Below are 18517 nucleotides of genomic sequence, written 5' to 3' on the forward strand. Positions count from 1 at the left end.
TAACAGAGTTGTAAAAAAAATGGAAAGTATTCTTTAAAGCAATTTGAGAATGTGTATGTTAGGAGAAACCCAAAGGGAATGATGTATGTATGTACAACATAGGAGCATCGTCTGGGATGTTGTGGTACTGTATCTTGCTTTACATGGCCCACAGAGCAACATCTTATTCCCACAGTACAAACAGACAAACCTGTCACCAGTGTGCACCAAACACTTGAGAAGAATGTGTCAACTTTGCCCCACTAAGAAGGGGGAAAGCAGGCTTGTCTTGTAGCCAGAGAGGAAGGGTGGCGGGTTTAGGGGGGTTGCAGAGGCAGGAGAGAGCCAGAGCAGTGGCAACGTTACTAATGAGCAACAGGTGCTAGAGGGCAGTAGCATGGAAGCCATCTGTACCGCTGTAAGGCATCTATCCTCATAGGCAATGAAAGACACAAACACACGCACACTAAACTCATTGACACCAGCAGATAAAATATAATGTGTCAGCCATGCTGGTGTGGTTTGCTGGGTCATCACTTGACCTTCCTTCTGCTTTGAAAGTTGCCAGAGCTGAATCGTGATTCTGACCCTTTTTTTGACCCTGGTCAAATCGACCCCAGTCACCCCTGACAGACGAACACACACTCAATCACCCGCTCACTGACTTGCTTCCAGGTTTTCTTCAAGCATATTGAAGGAATATGAAAGGTTATTGACATTTTTTAAAATTGGTTGTTACCTTCAGGAGAACAAGTTCAACCCCGAAGTAGTGGAACACATTTACCAGCACAACCCAATCCTCAAGTACACCCAGGGTCCCCTGTACGCTCCTCTGCTGCCCTTCCCCTACGGCAGCCTGGAGCACACATGTAAGTGCTTAAGATATACACATCATACACTATCACATCAAATATGTGTGAAGTTGCAGGTAAAGTCTTTGTTGAAGTGGTTTTGAAATATATAAAAATGCACAGTTATTTATGCTATCTGTTAGAAACTGACTATTTTCTGCAACTAGGATTTGCAAAGAAGATGGAGAAAACTAATCTTTATTACACTGCTGTTTGTATTGAGAGGCAGTGTTAAGCACAGTGCAATTCAAATTGACATTAATAACAATATAAATAAGCCATCAGGTAGTAAAGCATGTCTTCTGATGAGATGCTGATGTAATCGGATGTTGTACTGCAACATAAAATCTTGCTGCAACTCCATTATATTTGTATGACATAAGTTTAGTGTTATACAGATCCTACAGAGGTTAAAAAATTCAAAGCAAAACACAATATTTCACTGCTGTACTTCCTTTTCCACCCAGACCACAACGGGAAAGGGTATGGCTCGGTGCGTGAGGAGGCCGTGAAGCTCTTCAACTGCCTGCAGCAGCTGGAATCAGCACGGGATCCAGTTCCAATCATCCAGGGCGTGCTGCAGACCTGCCTGGACCTGCGGCCCCTCCGCGACGAGGTGTACTGCCAGCTAGTGAAGCAGACCAGCTACACGCCTGCCCCTTACACTGCTGCACACCTCCGCTACTGGCAGCTTCTTACGTGCATGAGCTGCACCTTCCTGCCTGGGCCCAACGTGCTCAAGTATCTGCGATTCCACCTCAAGAGGTGAGATGCACACAAGAGATATCATAGCACAATTGAAAATTCCACTCAGGAGTGAGGTGATCGTATAGAAGTTGCTGTATGTTATTGAAATTGTTCATCTCACATGAATACACTACCTTCCTGTGGAAATGGAAATCCCAGCAGTGAATGTTGACATTTTAAGGGAATCGATACTATAACAGTGATACAATCACTAATATTGCAGCGTTTATTTATAGTCATGAAACCAGTTTTACATAAACACAAATTGTAGCAACAAGATGCCACCAGAGTCTGATATGAATGGGACATCAGATAAGTACTCAGTTGTTGGTGATGGGGAAGAGTGTGAGAGAGAACAGATTGAATGCTTAGACATGAAGGTGATCCAGTGTAGTAGTAGCGGGGAAAACCTGGGGTCTAGACAGCAGACAAAAACCAGGCGCCAGCATCCCTAAGTTTAGATATAGTAGCGTGATATGCCTTCACATTGTTAGCGTGTTCCCCAAGACAGATCCAGTGTTTTAGGGCTGGATTTGCAGGTCTGAATTAGCCCCTCTGTCAAGCATGCTAATCTAAGTTATTAGCGGTGCTAATCTTCTGCTCCAGATTTTCTGTTTTACGCCATGCCATCAAACCACTACAGTTTTCTATGTATGTGTATGTCTGTACTGGATATCACCCTCTAGCTAATGGAACAGTTGCATGCAATGGCGATTCATATTGCTGGGGGAAACTCACTGCCTGTGTGTGTTTTGATACATCTTGCCATCGCTCTCACGCACTCTCTCACTCTGTGGATCAGTGCTGAGGCTGCAGCTGGGCAGAGCTAAGACTGGAGCTGGGCAGTGGGCCCAGAAACCCTCCTCCACTCCCCCAGTGCCCTGAGAAACCCCCAGGGAATGTCTGCTGTCAGGGAGAATAGGCCAGAAGAAAGACAGCAGAAGAGAAGGAGGGGGCAAGAAAGGAGGAAAGAGCAGAGAGGGGTGAAAAGAGAAGAGTATAGGAGGGATCACACAGCCTCAGTGGAACATTCCTAATTATGTTTCTGCAGGACAAATCCCACCCTGTGGCCATATAGTTATGAGAGAGCGAGACATCGGAGGGAATGAGAGGGCCTCTCTCCGTCTGGCAGAATGTTTGAGGCCCTCTTGTTCGCCTCCCTCTGTCCCCCTGTTTTGTGTATTTTGGGACGAACATCATAGTATAATTGTTTCCTTCCTATTTTTCCCTCCGTGTTTACACAAGGCTGAGCTCATAACTCCACTGGGTTATATTTCACACCTTTCACACTCCACAAAGTGTGTAAGGATTTCAGTTCGTTGTCCACTGCCTTTGTGTGCCCCCCCCCTTCATTTAAAACATCATCACATGCACACGTACACACACACTCACCTACTGCTCCTGGACACTCCACTGGGAGGAAGTGGCAGGTCACTCCGGTTCACAGGAGCGGAAACACCTTTTCCTGTTTCGTGTGCTACGCAAAGTCAAACATGTTTTCTTTGCCATTTTCCTTTTCTTTGAAGGATTGAGGGATGTTGAGCCTTTTAAGTCCCTAAGAGCTAAAGTGAGAACATTTGTCATTCCTCGCCTCATTGACTTTCTAGCATTGCCAACCCAAAGAAAATAAGGAACTTACTTGAATCAAAAGGATGACGCAAAGTCCATAATCATACCATAACACCTTACAGACTTTGAGTCACTGTTAACATCACGAGCATTAACAAGTTCTCCCTTTTAAGTATTGAGCACTTTAATTTTGCTGGCAAATATGTAGCAAATCTAAATAGGCTTGCATGCATGCACTTGCACGCACACGCACACACACACACACACACACACACACACACACACACACACACACACACACACACACACACACACACACACACACACACACACACACACACACACACACGTGTACCCCCACACTCATAATACTTATCCACCCCTCTCACTCTTCCTTGCAGGATCCAGAGCCAGAGTCCTGAGTCTGAGATGGATAACTATGCATCATTCATCAGCGAGGCTCTGGAGAAGACCAAGTGTCGGGAGTGTGTGCCATCCTGGGAGGAGATCCAGATGCTTATGAGCAGACAGGAGATGTTGTGCACTGTGCACTATCCTGGCCCCGGATCCTGCCAGCTCTACATCAGCTCACACACTACGGCCAATGAGGTTTGGGCAGTCTGTCAACTTCTCACATGCTCCTGTTCCAAATTTCTTCTTCTGTCTCGAGTCTAGTCATACTTCTTAAGCCACGATAATCACAGAAAATGCATTTCTGCCCCTTTCTGTTTTTCAATAGTAATGTCTAACCATCTTTGCGCCCACCTGTCTTTTCAACCAACTTCTCCTGTCACTCCACAGGTGGTGCGAAGGATGCAGGAAAAGCTCGGCCTGCAAGAGAGCAAAAACACATTTGCACTGTACGAGCAGAACGCACTGTGGGAGCAGCCGGTTGCGGGCAGCGCTCTGATCGCAGACATCCTGACCAGGTCTGAAAAGTTAACGTCAGTCATCACCCTGTAAAACAGACAGAAGCCTCGAGGAAGTCAGACACAATAAAACAGAGTCTGTCTGAGTCTGCCAAGAGTCTGAGCTATTTGTCACTTGTTAGAAGAATGCGAACAGAGTGGTGGATTGTGTATTTATCTTCACTTGTCCAATTCCCATGCTGAACGTTATCCAGTATCCTTGATAACTGGTGACCTTGTCTGGTCTTATTGGTCAAACATGACACCCTGCTGGGAAACTGGACTTGTATCACCATGTCTGTCTGGATAGCCAAGGTGAGGCTGATGTCATTTGGTAGTACAAGGCAAAGTCTCAAATCAAACGATAAGGCATCCAGTTGGAATAAAAGGGATCTGTGTTTTTTTTAGTAGGCGAGGGCGTCTGTGTCCTCACAGTGTTGAGTGACAGAGTAAACATGAGGCTCAGCCAACCAAGTTACTGAACAACAATATTGGGGAAGCAATATCTTGTAACATATTAACAGCCAGGCGTAAGATTCTTGGTATACCATTTGGATATTAATATATTTTCTAATCCCCTTTGTCCTTCTTCTGTGCAGCTTCTCCACCAAAGAGTCAGAATCTAAATCCCAATGGAAACTGTGTTTCAAGCTCTACTGCCTGTTGGATGCTGACAGCATATCAGTGGACAGCATTGAATATCTTTTCCTCTTTGAGCAGGTAATGGACCAGAACACAACTCCACAAAGGGCAGAGTTCTCCTTTGAGAATATCTTTGTTATGAATGATCACTTCAGTGCTGATAATGAGATCTAATTTATTGTCCTGCAGTGAGTCATTTCTCGTATTTCATTGGATTAATCTGTTTTTATTTAACAATCATGAATGTCTCACAGTCTGTGATTGCAATAAAATACAGTGCATAAAAAGCATGACCAAGAACACTGGCTACGGTGCCGAGGGGGCAAAAGGCAGCCAACACTGGCTTCATTAGAACATTTTTCCTGAGGAATCCCATAAAAGAGTTATGGGACAAAATAAAACAGGGTGGGGTTGAGAGGATTGATGGCAGGACTGAGGCTATCATTGACAAAGTGTACCTTCTTTTCATCCTGATCTGACTCTACTTACCTGTTTGTCCTGGTTTTGGCCTTTTTGTGCTGCAGTGCCATGAGATGGTGGTCCGTGGCCAGCTGCCAGCCTGTGAAGAGGACCTCCAAGCCTTGGCTTCCCTGAGACTTCAGTGTCTGATGGGTGACTTCAGCACACATGCACCCTGCCCGCCTCTGGATGAGCTTTTCCCGAGTCATATGCTAGAAGCTCAGGTTCTCATGTCCCTTTCCGCCCCACAAGCCCTGCCCCCCTGCCAGGTAGCAGCTCAGGGCTGCCCCACAACGCAGCGCTTCCCGACGGGCCTCCTGGCAGGAACGCTGTGGAGCCACACAGCTACAGCAGCGCACAAGCAAAAGGTGGAACAAGACATGCGCCTGCGGAGTCGGCTTAAGGAGGAGGCAGCAGCTGTCATGGGATCCATCTTGGAGCGTTGGAAAGGTCTGGCCGGCTATAGCCGAATGGACAGTATGGCCGCCTACCTCACAATCGCACGCCAGTGGTCAGGCTTTGGATGCACTCTTTATGAAGTGGACTTTTATATTGTGAGTATTATGACGTAGGATTAAAAAAGCAACAAAACATTGGGCTCCATTAGTGTATGGGTCTTGTAAAGAGTCATTCAGAATTGAGTTGAATTAAGTTGTGACATCTGCTTACCTCTTCTTCTCTCCAGAGTTCAACAGGGAGTTTTTCCCAGAAGCTGTGGCTTGGTGTAGCTGCAACATCCGTTTCTTTATATCGGCAGGGAGAGGCAGAGGCTCTGGAGTCCTTCCCTTATGGCCAGATCTGCTCTTACGGTGTATCTGACAGCAACACCTTCAAGATCACAGCTGGGGATCGGGATCTGCTGTTTGAAACAACCAAGGTATTTTGGTGTACATCCAAGGTTACCATACACAAACTGAGGGTTAAAGACATAATTAACTTATTCACTTATTAATTGGAGCTGTCTGCACCGAGCTTACACACAATTTATCTCTGCGGTAGTCAGGATACATTTTGCATACAGTGGCCTTATCACCATGCAGTGTTCTGTACAGTAAGTGAAAGAAGCACGCTGTCTGTTCATGACACCCCCCCCTTCCTCCTTCCCTCCAGCTCTCTGACCCACTTTAAAAACACTCATTAATTTGGTCTAAATAGAGAGCACACAACCTGCCCCTGCCCTCCAACCGACGCTAACCACCAAAAGTTTAACTTCCTGGCATTAAATGGCAACTGGGGGTGAGTTTTATTGCAGTGGTTAGATTAAAATATTAGGCAAAACATTTCTCAGAAACATGGATGTTCTTCCAAACAGACTTTTTTTTTCAGTCGAGAACAAATCTTGCCTTTCACTGGGCAGATTTGCTTGCATCTTCCCACACAGAACAAAAAATCCCTCTGTGATCTCTCATGGGGCACAAAAGTGGCATTTATTTATTTATTGGAGGCACAGGCAAATTGAAGGACAACTTACAGTAGAAAGCCTCCTACTTTTATGAACTCATATTGCTCTGACATGAATGTGCAGAGTTTTGAGTCACTGAGCAAGGGGGGAAAAAAGAAAGTGGATTTGCAGGGGGTGATTATGGTTAGGCCTGGAGGGTAAGACTGAGGGCAAGATTAGCTGCTGATTCAAGGGTAACAGTTAAAATTGAGGAGTAGGTGAAGGTTGAATCTGAGACTTTTTTTTAGTCAGTTTGGCCAAGCATTAGCAGGACTAGAGTAAGGGTAATGGTCACGGTGGCTTTTTGGTGGTTTGGTGGTTATGTCCACCAAGGTCAGGGTAATGGAGAGACAGATGAACAAATGAACTCCTCCGCAGCGCCCTCCCTTTTTTCTGCAACAGCTGCTGAACAAAATATGTCAAAGTGATGAAATATCCACACACATGTAAGACCGCTTTTTATGATCGAGGGGTGTGTTTGTCCTCTAGAATCTGCCAAACAACATCATCCTCGGCTTCTGGAGAATCCAGTTTTTCTAGAAGCCGGATGACATCATTCCTCTCCACCCTTCTGTGACAGTGCCAGACAGTCACTGAGACTGCCACCAATCTGACCTCCCTCTCTCTCTCTCTCTCTCTCTCTCTCTCTCTCTCTCTCTTTCTCTCTCTCTCTCTCTCTCTCTCTCTCTCTCTCTCTCTCTCTCTGCTTCTCTCTTTCTCTGTCACAGCTGACTGAGATCATGCAGCTGATGAATGCGTATTTCAGTGCCATCCGTCGCCAGCGAGGGAAAGGGGAAGATGTGGACATCACCATCGCAGAGAGCACAGAGGTGGGCTTCCATCACCTGGCTTCGACGCAGATGCCCACCCTCCTGGAGCTGCCGTCGCACCCTGTTTGAGAAGGACCCATACCCGGACGCCCCCAAAACCTCCCCACCGTCCTCCTCCACGTGGCCCTTATGAGGCCCAGCCCCAGCCCTCAGGACCCCGCGCCTCCTCCGCTGGGAACGGCACAGCAGCCAAAACAAAGAGAGGGCTGTTTTCGCTCCCCGTCCATGAAAATAAACCGTCACTGAGCTTTACAGCTGAAGGAGCTGGCCGATGCAGAGGTGGAGGAGGGGACGGGAAGGCAAGGGGTTCTGTTTTGCAAGTGAGGCCAGAAACCCACAGAAACCAGTGCGGTTGCTGATGAGGTGTCACACACCCCCCACTCCATCCTGTCACGCAACCACCTCTGTTACTCTACATGGCAACGCAGCCTACCCCAACCTCACCCCCAACCCCCCCTTGACAATGTGAGACGTTGGTGTGAGCCTTGCTACATCAGGAAGAGATAGCCTCATAAGAGTTAGAACTCATAGCAAGAGTAAGCTGTTGTACTCCCCTCATGAAGGTATGGCTAAGAGTGAAAAACACTACTTTCTCTCTGTCTGCTTTCTCTCTCCTTCTCTCTTTCTTGTGCCATATTTGTATTGCCTTTCCTAGAAGGCAGTCGTCCCTCATGCACTGCTGGAATAGTGTTGAGAACATTCAGCAACACACACACACACACACACACCCGTCTTTGGCTCTCTCTTTCTCTCACTCACACATACACACATATACATACTTGCTCTCTCATGCACCCTTATGCTGACTTGTTCATCGGAGACGGTCAGTTTTTATAAGGTCCCAGCCAGGCTTGCATTACCTGGAACTGTTGATGCAGTGAGCCATGTGAACTTGGAACTGGAAACAGATGTTGCACTCTGTAGCTAAGTCACTTTGGCTGCCATGGCCATATAGACTCTTACCGATGGGATTATCAGTTTTGTGTGTGTGCGTGCGTATGTGTGTGCGTATGTGTGTCTATTTGATCAAGAAAACAATTTCCTGGATGGGACTTAATTGTGTTTCACAGAAACCAAAGGATTTAGGGTCTGTTTCTACATTGTTTCCACCAAATGCTCTGATTTGTCCTTAGTTGTGCTGCTTGTCTTGGCTTTAATCCTCGACATGAAACTTGGTTAACACTTGACTGATTGGATAATTTTGCTTATGTTAGTTACTATCCTAATGCAGCTCCACTCTGCTGAAAATAACAGGTGCTTCTCTGTATCTTATCGTTATTTTCATAATGTATATATTGAGTACACACAAGCCCCCCCCCCCCCATCAGTGATCATTTAAGAAATCACACAATATTTGCCATGAAGTTCCCCATCTGTCCCCTGCTATTCAAACACACCTTTCTAATTAGGCCATGGATGCTTTTGTAATTTTATTTATGCGGACTGCGATTTTTTTTTTCTTACTGTCCTTTGTCTTAAACGCAGACCTATGTGTTTTCATTAGGTTTGCTTTAACTGATCAGATCCATGAACGTTTTCGGCTCTTTTCCTTAAAGCATGTGTAAATCCTGTGTAGCTCCTTCTTCGTATTCACTGTCTTGAGTACTCTCGTGAAGCCAAAGTTTTGCCAAGTCATGGGTTTGAGCATGGACCAAAGATGTTTTTTTTCTTTTTCTTTTAATAAGCTTTTATAACAAGAAATTATCCCAAAGCAGATAGATCCCCCAATTTATATTTTCCATTTTTCTCATTTATTCATTTTTATTTAAACTTGAATATAAAGACAAATATGAAGACATCCAGTTGTATACATTGTACACTTTTATTTAATTGTAGTATGTGACCGTTTAGGAATTTGAGACCATAAATCATTTTACAGTACTGTCTGCTAAACAACCCCATGTGATAACCAGCCTCAAAACTCAAGACATAAATCCTCTCACCATGGAAGGCCTTGACAAGTCATTGCACAGTCAGCCCTTTGCTTTTTCTACTGCAGCTGCAGGCAGCTCTGAGCTACATGTATTAAAATTTAAAAAATCAAACTGCCGATGTTTTTGCTTTGTATTAAGTTTGTTTGTATGCTGCATGGTACCTTTTTATGTAATGTGTGTATAGTTGATTGCACTATTGTTTGTTCTTAACTAACTTGGAAGTGCAATAAGACTATAAATACTGTATGTAATTAATAAAAAACAGCACCATTTTACCATATTTAGTCTTTGGTCCTATTATTTACCCTCAGCTCTCATTTCCCTTGTTTCATTTTTAGAGAATGTGCTTTCTTGTACCTCGACTAGTGAAGCAGTGCAAGACTATTGTTTTCAACCAGGCACATTTTATAAAAGGCTCAAGTTTGGCGCCAGCAGCAGAGCTGAAAGCTACCTCCCCTGTAGCTTTGCTGCTTAAGAACAACAGTTGGTTGAGCAAGCGTTGCTAAGTGCTTTTACGTTCCCCTGTGGTAATGAGCCTTAACTGAGTTGGATGAACAGCTACTGGCCACCAGTATGCTACAGCTCCAGGTGAGGGGGGAAAAACATGGTTTCATTATTTTGCGTTCAGGTTTGAAAATTCTCTCTACGTAAATCCTATCAAATATGCCTGCAGATAAGATAAAAAATGTTTCAAATAGATGATGAAAAATAATAGAAAATTTGTTTATTCCTTTGTCATTTTAAACAGGTCCAACAAGTATAGCAACATGAAACAGTATATTCATTTAGACAGAAGGCCAGTGAACCAACTATTCTTTTAAGTATTTACAGGCATAGAGATGAAGTGTTCGACAAGATCCATCCAAACTGTTCCTTTCTCTGTTGTTTAAATGTCAATGCAGTTTTTATGGTAGGTATTTAAACATCATTTTTGGCTCAAAATTCAACTCAAACTCAAACTTCAACCTGACATTCTTGTTGGTCATGTAGAGCGGTGTATATCAGCAATGTATATCAGCAGCAGACAGACGGTACAAAGCACCATGTCAGAAATGTGTGGGATGCAAGAACCTGCATTAACCATCATGCAAATCATTCTGTCTGTACTCCCATTATTCAAGGCAATCATTCCCTGGACTGTGGATGTTTCACTGTTAATTAACTGCACAAAAACTGAAACACTGTACTCAGTATAAAAATAGAACAAAACAAGGCAACAAGTTGGCTTTCATTGCTGAAAACTGAAATAGGCTACAAGGGGGGAAAAGATGAGTTTAGAAGAATAAAGTAACAATTTTTTTGTAGAGGACATATTGAGGCACACACTTGCAGGGAACAAGTGCTAGTACATACGGACTGCTTTAAGTATACTCAGTTTGAGAATCTCAGAAAACCCCCCCCACTGTAGTTTCACCCTTTTCATTTTTGGTAATATGACAGTGGGTGTAAACACTCATCCCTCAGTCTCTTTTTTTAGACACAAACACAGTATGATTACATGCTATAACAAACCAAATCAATAAATATTTTTTTCCAGAGAAGCAGCTAGAGCCAAATACCTGTCTATTTTGGGACACATATGTAGGAAAAATAATGTGGAGAGTATTGAGTTAGAAAAGACTAGCTAAGCATGTATCCTAACTGGGTTGTAGTTCAAATACAAGACATGTAGTCTGTTCACTGTTCTTGTGTGCCCCAGGAAATGTAGTCAGGTCGTGTGGCTGCACTGTACTCGTCTATCAGCTGCTGGACCACCTCGCGCGAGTTGTCCAGTTCGTCAAAGTTGTCCTTGAATATGTCCTCTTTGCGGAACTGCTCCAGGAAGGCCTCACGCTTACGCAGTTTGTCATACTGCCGGCATGTCCGCTCGAACAGCTGTGGGACAACAACGAAAGTGACATCAGAACGAAAGCTAGTGCTCGGAAAGGGTTAAGTTTCAGGTTCTTATTTATATTTCTCTCAAACTTTCTGTTTTGTTTTTGAGTTCAACTTCTTGAAATGTCAGGAGAGACGTAATTGCCATCCTATGACATCAGTGAAGCTACCTTGGGTGACAGTAATTTCCCCTTATCTAAATTTAAGACCTAAAATAATTAGAGAAAAGTTTAAATTTGCCCCAATCATTTCAGATGAAGTAATTAAAAGGACATCGCAGGACCACATTTCCATCAGCTTCATAGCTCATGTTTTGTACCCACAAGACTTTTGAAGATATGTCCTGTTTGCCAGCATATTATATCAAAACTTATATTTCTGTGTAATTCATCTGGAACTGATGCAGTGGTGGGTTGACTTCAGTTTCAGGACAATGCATATCCGCAAGTATTGACTCAGAGCAAACACAGACACATGTCTGTACTGTATAAATACACACCGGAGGAAAATGTAACTGAACAGGCTGAGGTGATGAAATTCCAAGATGAGCACTTACAGAGGAGATGCTTGTGTGGTTGGCCATCATCAGGCCGCTGACTCGGTGGGCGGAGGGCAGGTATGGAGACTTCCTGGACAAAGCCACCTGGATGCTGGCAGGACCCCAGGGAATAAAACTGGCAAGTTTACGTTCCCGGATCCTTTGGAGGCTTTTATGTACCTACAGTAGAACCAGACATAGATTTGAATACTCTGTACACATATTGACACTGCTGCTTTAGGATAAAGAAATTTAAATTCTTAAGGACATGCTTTGACTCCACACATGCATACCTGTGTGGGGTCGACCTCTCCCTGGATGATATTAAGGATGGCAATGTAGCAATGGCTAGATTGCCTCTCTCTTCCTGTGGACACCATCACGTTCTTGGGTTGCAGAAGCCTCCTCATCACATCCAGCACTGTGGTTTTCCTCACACTAGCAACCTGTAATATAACAGAGCTACTGATTCAAAAGCTGCTGCTGATCTCGACAATACTTTCCATTAAAATCCTCTGATGGTGCATTAACATGAGAACATTTGAATGAAGGGTAAACACTTGTCTCAACACAACTCACCGACTGGTCAGTAGTGAGTGGTGTGTACCCAGTCATTAGGAAGTGGAGGCGGGGAGTCGGGATGAGGGACGCAATCAGGCCGATAAGGTCATTGTTCATGTAGCCTGGGTAGCGCAGGGTGGTTGTGCTTGCAGACATTATGGTAGAAACCTGTGTGGATGGAAGTTGAATTAGACACAAAGCTTTAAACAACCTGCTAAGAGCTTACAAATAACTGCAAGGTGAAATTCAAAATCTCTGTGTGGCTCCTGTCAAGCAGCTGACATACCACTTAGAGGCTGCAGCCATGTGCAACTCATTTCTAGGAAAGCTGAAATCCAGTCTGACGTGCAACTGACTTGCCAAACTAGTTTGTAAATCTTGTAATTTTTGTAGCAAGCAACAGCCGACAGGAGTCTGGCACAGTCTGTCTCATAGTGTGCCTTTGTTCAAATACAGGTAGACTGAAAATTACGACCATTTGAAAACCTGCCGACTGACAAGGTAAGTCGAAAAGCTGAAGGGGGGCGGAAGTTGTGACATTGAGTGACGTCTCTCACTCACCAGCTGATTGATCTGGGAGAACGAGGGGTTCTGGATGTGCAGCCTGTCTGTGGCGATGCGATTTAGAGCCGTGTTATCCAACACCACCTGATATACAACACACACACAGACAGAGGGTAATTATTAGACAAATGAAGAGAAAACAGGGGCAAGAGATTCCCTCCAGCACCAACAACATGGTGAAAGTCAGTATGCTGCTACGACGTTAAAGAAAGACTGAGCGGGTATCTGAGTAATGACGCAGTCAAGGAAACTCTTTAAGAAGCAACACAGTGTGCTGTTGTTAGGAGACCTCGACATAAAAGGCACAGTGTACAGTTGCAACAGGGTGACCAATTCTTGAGCAGATTCTATTAGCTCTCTGGCTAATTTAATCAACATGGGGCCCTTATGCAAGACCTTGGAGGAAGTAGGTATTAGGGAGGAAACACCATTAGACTGTCAGAGCATCTCAGACTAATACAATCACCAACGTAAGACTGAGATTTAATAAGTTTGATTTGTAAGGCCTCAATGTTGGCGCTGCAGTTTTCTTCATCATTAGTCTGCTGGAAAAGCAGTGCGGCGGCATAAAAAGAAGTCCTTCAACGAAATAACTGATCTAAGTGAAAACATTAGACTACAGCTGATTAACTGATTCACTCGAGTTAGCCTTTCCATGCAAAGACTGTTGAAGGCAATCACGACTTATCATGGCATGTACTGTGAACTGTAATGTGATATCAGTTACATGACTTTAAATGACAAGTGGGAAGCTAAATTACCAAACTGCGCAATTTCATAGATAAGCAACAATATCTGTTTTCGTATTAATGATTCATGATTTGTTTTTTTTTTTGGGGGGGGGTAGAGTATTACTGTTATCTCTCAAAACATTAAACAAGCCTAAAGTAGTATAGGGTTTTGCTAATAAAATACAGTTTTTAATAGTGCTGTGACAAAATTGTGTAATAGGCCTGCGGATCTTAATCAAGCTTTATTCATGTAATAATTTCATACCTCTTTGATGTCTTAATACAGTCTGACATGTGTACTATCAAGTCCTTGCTGCCCTTTGACCTCTGCAATTTATGTCAGAACACATGAGACCAAATTTGTTTAACAGTCTGACATCAAAGCATTTTGTTGGCAATAAGACCAACCGCTTTGGTAAATAATTTCTGTTTCCTGTCACAGCTCACTGATAGTGGAACAATTTAGCTAGTGTGTTGAATTTTGTCTTCTGTTTGTTCAAGCAGTGAGATTACAAGCCAAGCAGGTCCTTGTTTAAAAAAAAAAACCGCACTGAGTAATTTTTATGTCATCTTGTGAGGGTTTTTTTGTGCCATTGTGTGTCATGAGACAAAGAGAGCAATGGGATTAATCAGCATTTGTTCATGAGCGCTGCTTCTGCTCACCACACAGTCTGCGTTCTGGGTGAGCCTCTTCAGTGTGAGCAATGAGTTGTACGGCTGAACGACCACGTCACTCATCTCATCCTGGTTTGGGAAAACAGAGTAAGTCTGCACCAGCTTCTTTGGGTACCTAGAGACCAGAAAAATATATGCACACACAAACCAAGTCACAAGAGAAATGTAAGTGACAATTTTTACTGCATAGTCATTATCAAAACCTTAAAAAAAATGTTTTGTGTGTTTGCAGACCTGTCATTGAGTTTCTCCAGTAAATAAGATCCCAGCCCAGAGCCTGTCCCCCCGGCAATGGAATGACACAGGACAAACCCCTACAGAGACAAAGGGTTACTCATTACTCACAGTTTAAATTTACAGCTACAGAATATGCCACGTGTGTGTTAAGCCTACTGTAAACGCTACTGATGCAGAAAGCTGAACTTGTGTGGGTGAGCTAAACGCCTCTCTTCCTAGGCAGTTATATAAAACCTCACAAATAGGCTCCCTCAACCCCCCCTAAGACAGCCCTGTAATACCTGCCTTCCACACTCGCCCGGCTATTATCACCAGACATTCTACACGCCACACCCTGCCAACATACACATGCACACGGCAGCTCAGCCCACCTTCTATCCAGTGCACACATGAGTGCACACACTAAATAATAATGTAGGGTCATAATGTGAATGACTTACAGAAATTGCAGACCTTTGAGGGGAAATGTGAGTGTTATTTTATGAGTGGCTGACAGCTAAAGAAAGTTAGCCCCCCGCCCAAGAAAAAGAAAAAAGAGAGAAAGGCTAAGAATAATATTGAAGCATGGCTGGGGCTTTGCTGGTTTTAAGATGACAAGCACTGGCACCATTTTAACATGCTGTTTCTATAAAGGAACTCATTTCTATAAGCATTCCACCACAAGAAACACAAGAGTAGAGCTGCTATGATTAGTCGAATATTTGATAAGTTGCCAACTGATAAATTAATTGCCAACTTATTTTGATAATCACTTAATCGTTTGTCATTTTTTTAAAGAAAAAAGATTCTCCACACAAGAGTCTGGACACTAAAAGCGAAGTCATGCTTGAGTACAATCAAGTATGGACTTATACTACTGAAATACGTGTATCACATTTACTATAAACAACAAATATGTGATGCTTGAACTTGCAGTTGTAATTTTCTCTTTAAAAAGGCATAATGCCCTAAGGTTTGTGTGGGGAACGCTATGTGACCAATTCATGGGCTAACATACAGAGTGCTGAGGTCACAGACGGGGTGAGAGAGTCAGTTGACTGCATACTATGTAATATTTCTTACCCACAGAAATATCACATTACTTTATAATCTGTTTTTAAAATTCCACTCTGCCACAGCACCGATCATTCACGGCCTCAGGGACAGTCGGTATGTGATAAACGATAACTTGCCTCGAGGCTGTCACTGCCATCTGCCTCTCGGTCAATGATGTCAAAGATGTCTTCTTGGATTTTTTTGCCCTGAGAAAAAAAAATGTCAGGGAAACATTTTAGATGCATTAAATATTTTTTTTCCTTTAATTGGGATTAATGACACTTTTTTTCCCCCAGTGATCACCTGTGAATATCCACTCGCCCAGTTGTTCCCAGCCCCTCCGCCGTGCTCAGAGAGGTAGATGTTCTCTGGGTTGTACAGGTTTGCATAAGGAGAGTTGAGGATGGAGTGGATCACCCTAGGCTCGAGATCCAGGAGAACTGCCCGAGGGATGTAGTGTTCGTCGTCAGCCTGTGAAGTTACATGAACAACCGAAGGAGGGGGGGATAAGCTGGTGATGCTGCACAGTCTGTGTAGGTTGTTGTGTCCTTGCGGGAGTGCCGTTTAAACTACAACCACTCCATCTAGTGACACGTAATGTTGTTACACTTCAGCTGCACACAAGCGCCACCTGACCACGGTTATTACAGTTTTTAAATTTTCATTTGTTTTTTATTTTTATTTAGTTTTTTCAGTGTTTTATGATTATGTAGTTTTATTTTTATTTTGAAGAAATGACCAGTTTTAGTTGAGTTTTTCCAGGTATTAGGAAGAAAGCCTTGATTTGTAGAGGCTGAAAAAGGATAAAAGAATGCATGACACAAAATATAGTTTACCAAGTCATTGTTTATTTAAAAGGTACCTTTTTTAAATTTTTATTCTCTAACCATTAACGATGCTCGACCCACAGCAGAGCTCAGCAATTATCACCTGGAACTAAATCAAAAGCAAAACTTTAAATGGTCTGCATTAATAGCCAGAATGAAGCTGATTTTATTGGCAATTCTGTTTCGTTTTACATTGTTCATTGTAGTTTTTATTTAGTTTTCATTTTTATTTTTAATTCAGTTAACGAAAATATTTTGTAACTGCTAGTTTTAGTTTTAGTTTCGTCAATTATAATACATGACAAAGACTGACCATACACTATAGTATATGCAGTGTTGGGGTGTAACTAGTTACATGTAACTGCATTACGTAATTCAATGACAAAATAAAAGTAACTGTAACGTGTTAAAGTTACTGAGAATATGTTATTTAATCATAGTTACTTATGAAAATGTTGATGATTACAAAGGGGGTTACAACCAAAGTCAGACCTTTAATATTTTGCTCAGGAGGGTTTTTTTCCCTCATCTTTTAATATTTAACATGTTACTGAATACATATATTGCTGTTTTTAATTCTTTGATATCAATATTTTTTATATTTTGTAAATAAATCATGACGTGAGCTTATTTGGAGCACACATGGGCTTAAATGTTGTCACAATACCAATTAAGCCCATGCCAGACTTTTGAGTTTTTTCATAAAATATTTTCATTTTATATTCCAAAATCTACATGAACTAATGAATACATTTTCAAATGAGAGATAAATCTTACTTTATAAGAAATGATCTCCCTTATAAATCAAGTCAGTATCCATGAAAAACTTAGATTTTGGTGGACTTAATGGGTAAACTTATTAAAGGGTAAATTAGTAAAGTAATCTGTAACCTGTAACCTTCCCAATCCTGAGTATAGTGCCTTTATATGACATAAGAGACATTGAAGTGAAGTTGTAAATACATGATCCACTCACCTGATAGAAGAACACATCTTTTCTGTCTGTCCCCTCAGTTGCAAACTCCTCCACAATCCCCTCTGGACTGATGCCATGCTCTGCACACAGCTGCTTCCAAAACTCAAAGCCGACTGCACAACAAAGAGAGAAGACAAGTAGGTTTTTAGCAATGAATTATTAATTCAACTCAATATTATTAGTTAGCAGTTTGTGACTTTTCAGATTTATTAGATACATGCCATTTAGCATCAACTGCAGCGTTGTTTGAATGACACTGCACAGGTAAGCTAATGTCACCTTATATTCAATGACATTCAGCATGCAATGAGTAAAGTAACATATTAACGTTGTCATTGTTTATATTATATTTATGTTTTGAACGTAGCTAGACTTGAAACTAGCTCTTAGCTAACATTACATAGCAAAAAAAACCCTAACAGAGCATCTCAAGCTAACTGAACTTAAATGTTGGGACACTGCCTATGAATGAATAAAAAGGGGTTAACCTACTTTGATTTCCACATTGTCCCAGCTGCAGCGTTATGATTTCCCGCGGCATGTTCAGTCTTCAATTGCTCCTTATTTAGCTGTTTGCTAGCTAAATAATAAGAGAGAAAAAGACTGCAAACCGCTTCACGCTCCTTCCCGCTTGCGTTGTTTTTTCCTAGGGTGGCTACGTCATGACCCGCCCTATTCTGCCTCTGATTGGCTAGTACTCGTTGCCTGGTTTAGGATTGAAGATTCTGATTGGTTAAAGTTAGGGACACAATATCACAATAGGCCAATCAGAGGCAGGGTAGGGCGGGTCATGACTTCACTGTCCTAGGAAAGAAAATAAAGCTTCCCGCTTGGTACTGATGTGACGCTGAAAGCAGACTTATTGGCAGCTTGTAAACCGTCAATAAAGCTGCACACCGCCCCCTAAAGTGTGGGAGTAAAACCAACTAACCATACTGGCTGGAAGTACTCAGATCCTTTATTTAAATACAAGTAGCAATGCATTAAGTTCAGTGGCGATTTTAGACCCTTTTTAAGGGTGCTCAAGCACCCCTAAATGTGATCTCAGCACCCCTAAAAATAAATAAATTATTATTGCGTATTATTATGTTATTATGTTTAGAGATGGGACAAACAATTATGCTGCAGGTTCAAATGG

The 18517-nt window shown here is 42.6% G+C and overlaps 2 protein-coding genes across 3 annotated transcripts in view; one reads left to right on the forward strand and one right to left on the reverse strand.

Moving 5' to 3' along the window:
• Positions 1-7960, forward strand: part of plekhh3 (pleckstrin homology, MyTH4 and FERM domain containing H3) — a 30157-nt gene extending 22197 nt beyond the window's left edge. Inside the window, exons 6-13 of one of the 2 annotated variants that reach the window (XM_062438065.1) lie at positions 725-848; positions 1298-1595; positions 3548-3755; positions 3948-4075; positions 4654-4774; positions 5221-5709; positions 5841-6032; positions 7325-7960. In XM_062438065.1, the coding sequence (XP_062294049.1) occupies positions 725-848; positions 1298-1595; positions 3548-3755; positions 3948-4075; positions 4654-4774; positions 5221-5709; positions 5841-6032; positions 7325-7495 (1731 nt within the window). In that variant the 3' untranslated portion in view covers positions 7496-7960. Of the gene's footprint in view, positions 1-724; positions 849-1297; positions 1596-3547; positions 3756-3947; positions 4076-4653; positions 4775-5220; positions 5710-5840; positions 6033-7085; positions 7242-7324 lie in introns of those variants that run through there. The other variant, XM_062438066.1, reaches the window with a different exon arrangement.
• A 2136-nt stretch (positions 7961-10096) lies between these two features.
• On the reverse strand, positions 10097-17995 carry tubg1 (tubulin, gamma 1). The gene is made up of 11 exons (XM_062438067.1): positions 17872-17995; positions 17380-17492; positions 15880-16047; positions 15714-15782; positions 14539-14618; positions 14293-14419; positions 12896-12982; positions 12353-12502; positions 12067-12219; positions 11792-11953; positions 10097-11235 (listed from the first exon to the last, which is right to left on the reverse strand). Exons 1-11 carry the CDS (start codon positions 17918-17920, stop codon positions 11038-11040), a joined length of 1356 nt encoding a protein of 451 aa, XP_062294051.1. The 5' UTR covers positions 17921-17995; the 3' UTR covers positions 10097-11037.
• Between the last annotated feature and the right edge of the window lie 522 nt (positions 17996-18517).

The sequence above is a fragment of the Scomber scombrus genome, chromosome 18, assembly GCF_963691925.1.
Source record: "Scomber scombrus chromosome 18, fScoSco1.1, whole genome shotgun sequence".
NCBI lineage: Eukaryota > Metazoa > Chordata > Actinopteri > Scombriformes > Scombridae > Scomber > Scomber scombrus.

What these genes read in the sequence shown, in the direction of transcription:
- tubg1 (XM_062438067.1), bottom strand. Translation starts at nt 17,920, where the DNA reads ATGCCGCGGGAAATCATAACGCTGCAGCTGGGACAATGTGGAAATCAA. An exon ending in CTGGAGAAACTCAATGACAG is followed by an intron (nt 14,420 to 14,538) that starts GTCTGCAAACAC and finishes TCTGGTCTCTAG; the next exon opens with GTACCCAAAGAAGCTGGTGC. An exon ending in TCTCCCAGATCAATCAGCTG is followed by an intron (nt 12,503 to 12,895) that starts GTGAGTGAGAGA and finishes CCATCCACACAG; the next exon opens with GTTTCTACCATAATGTCTGC.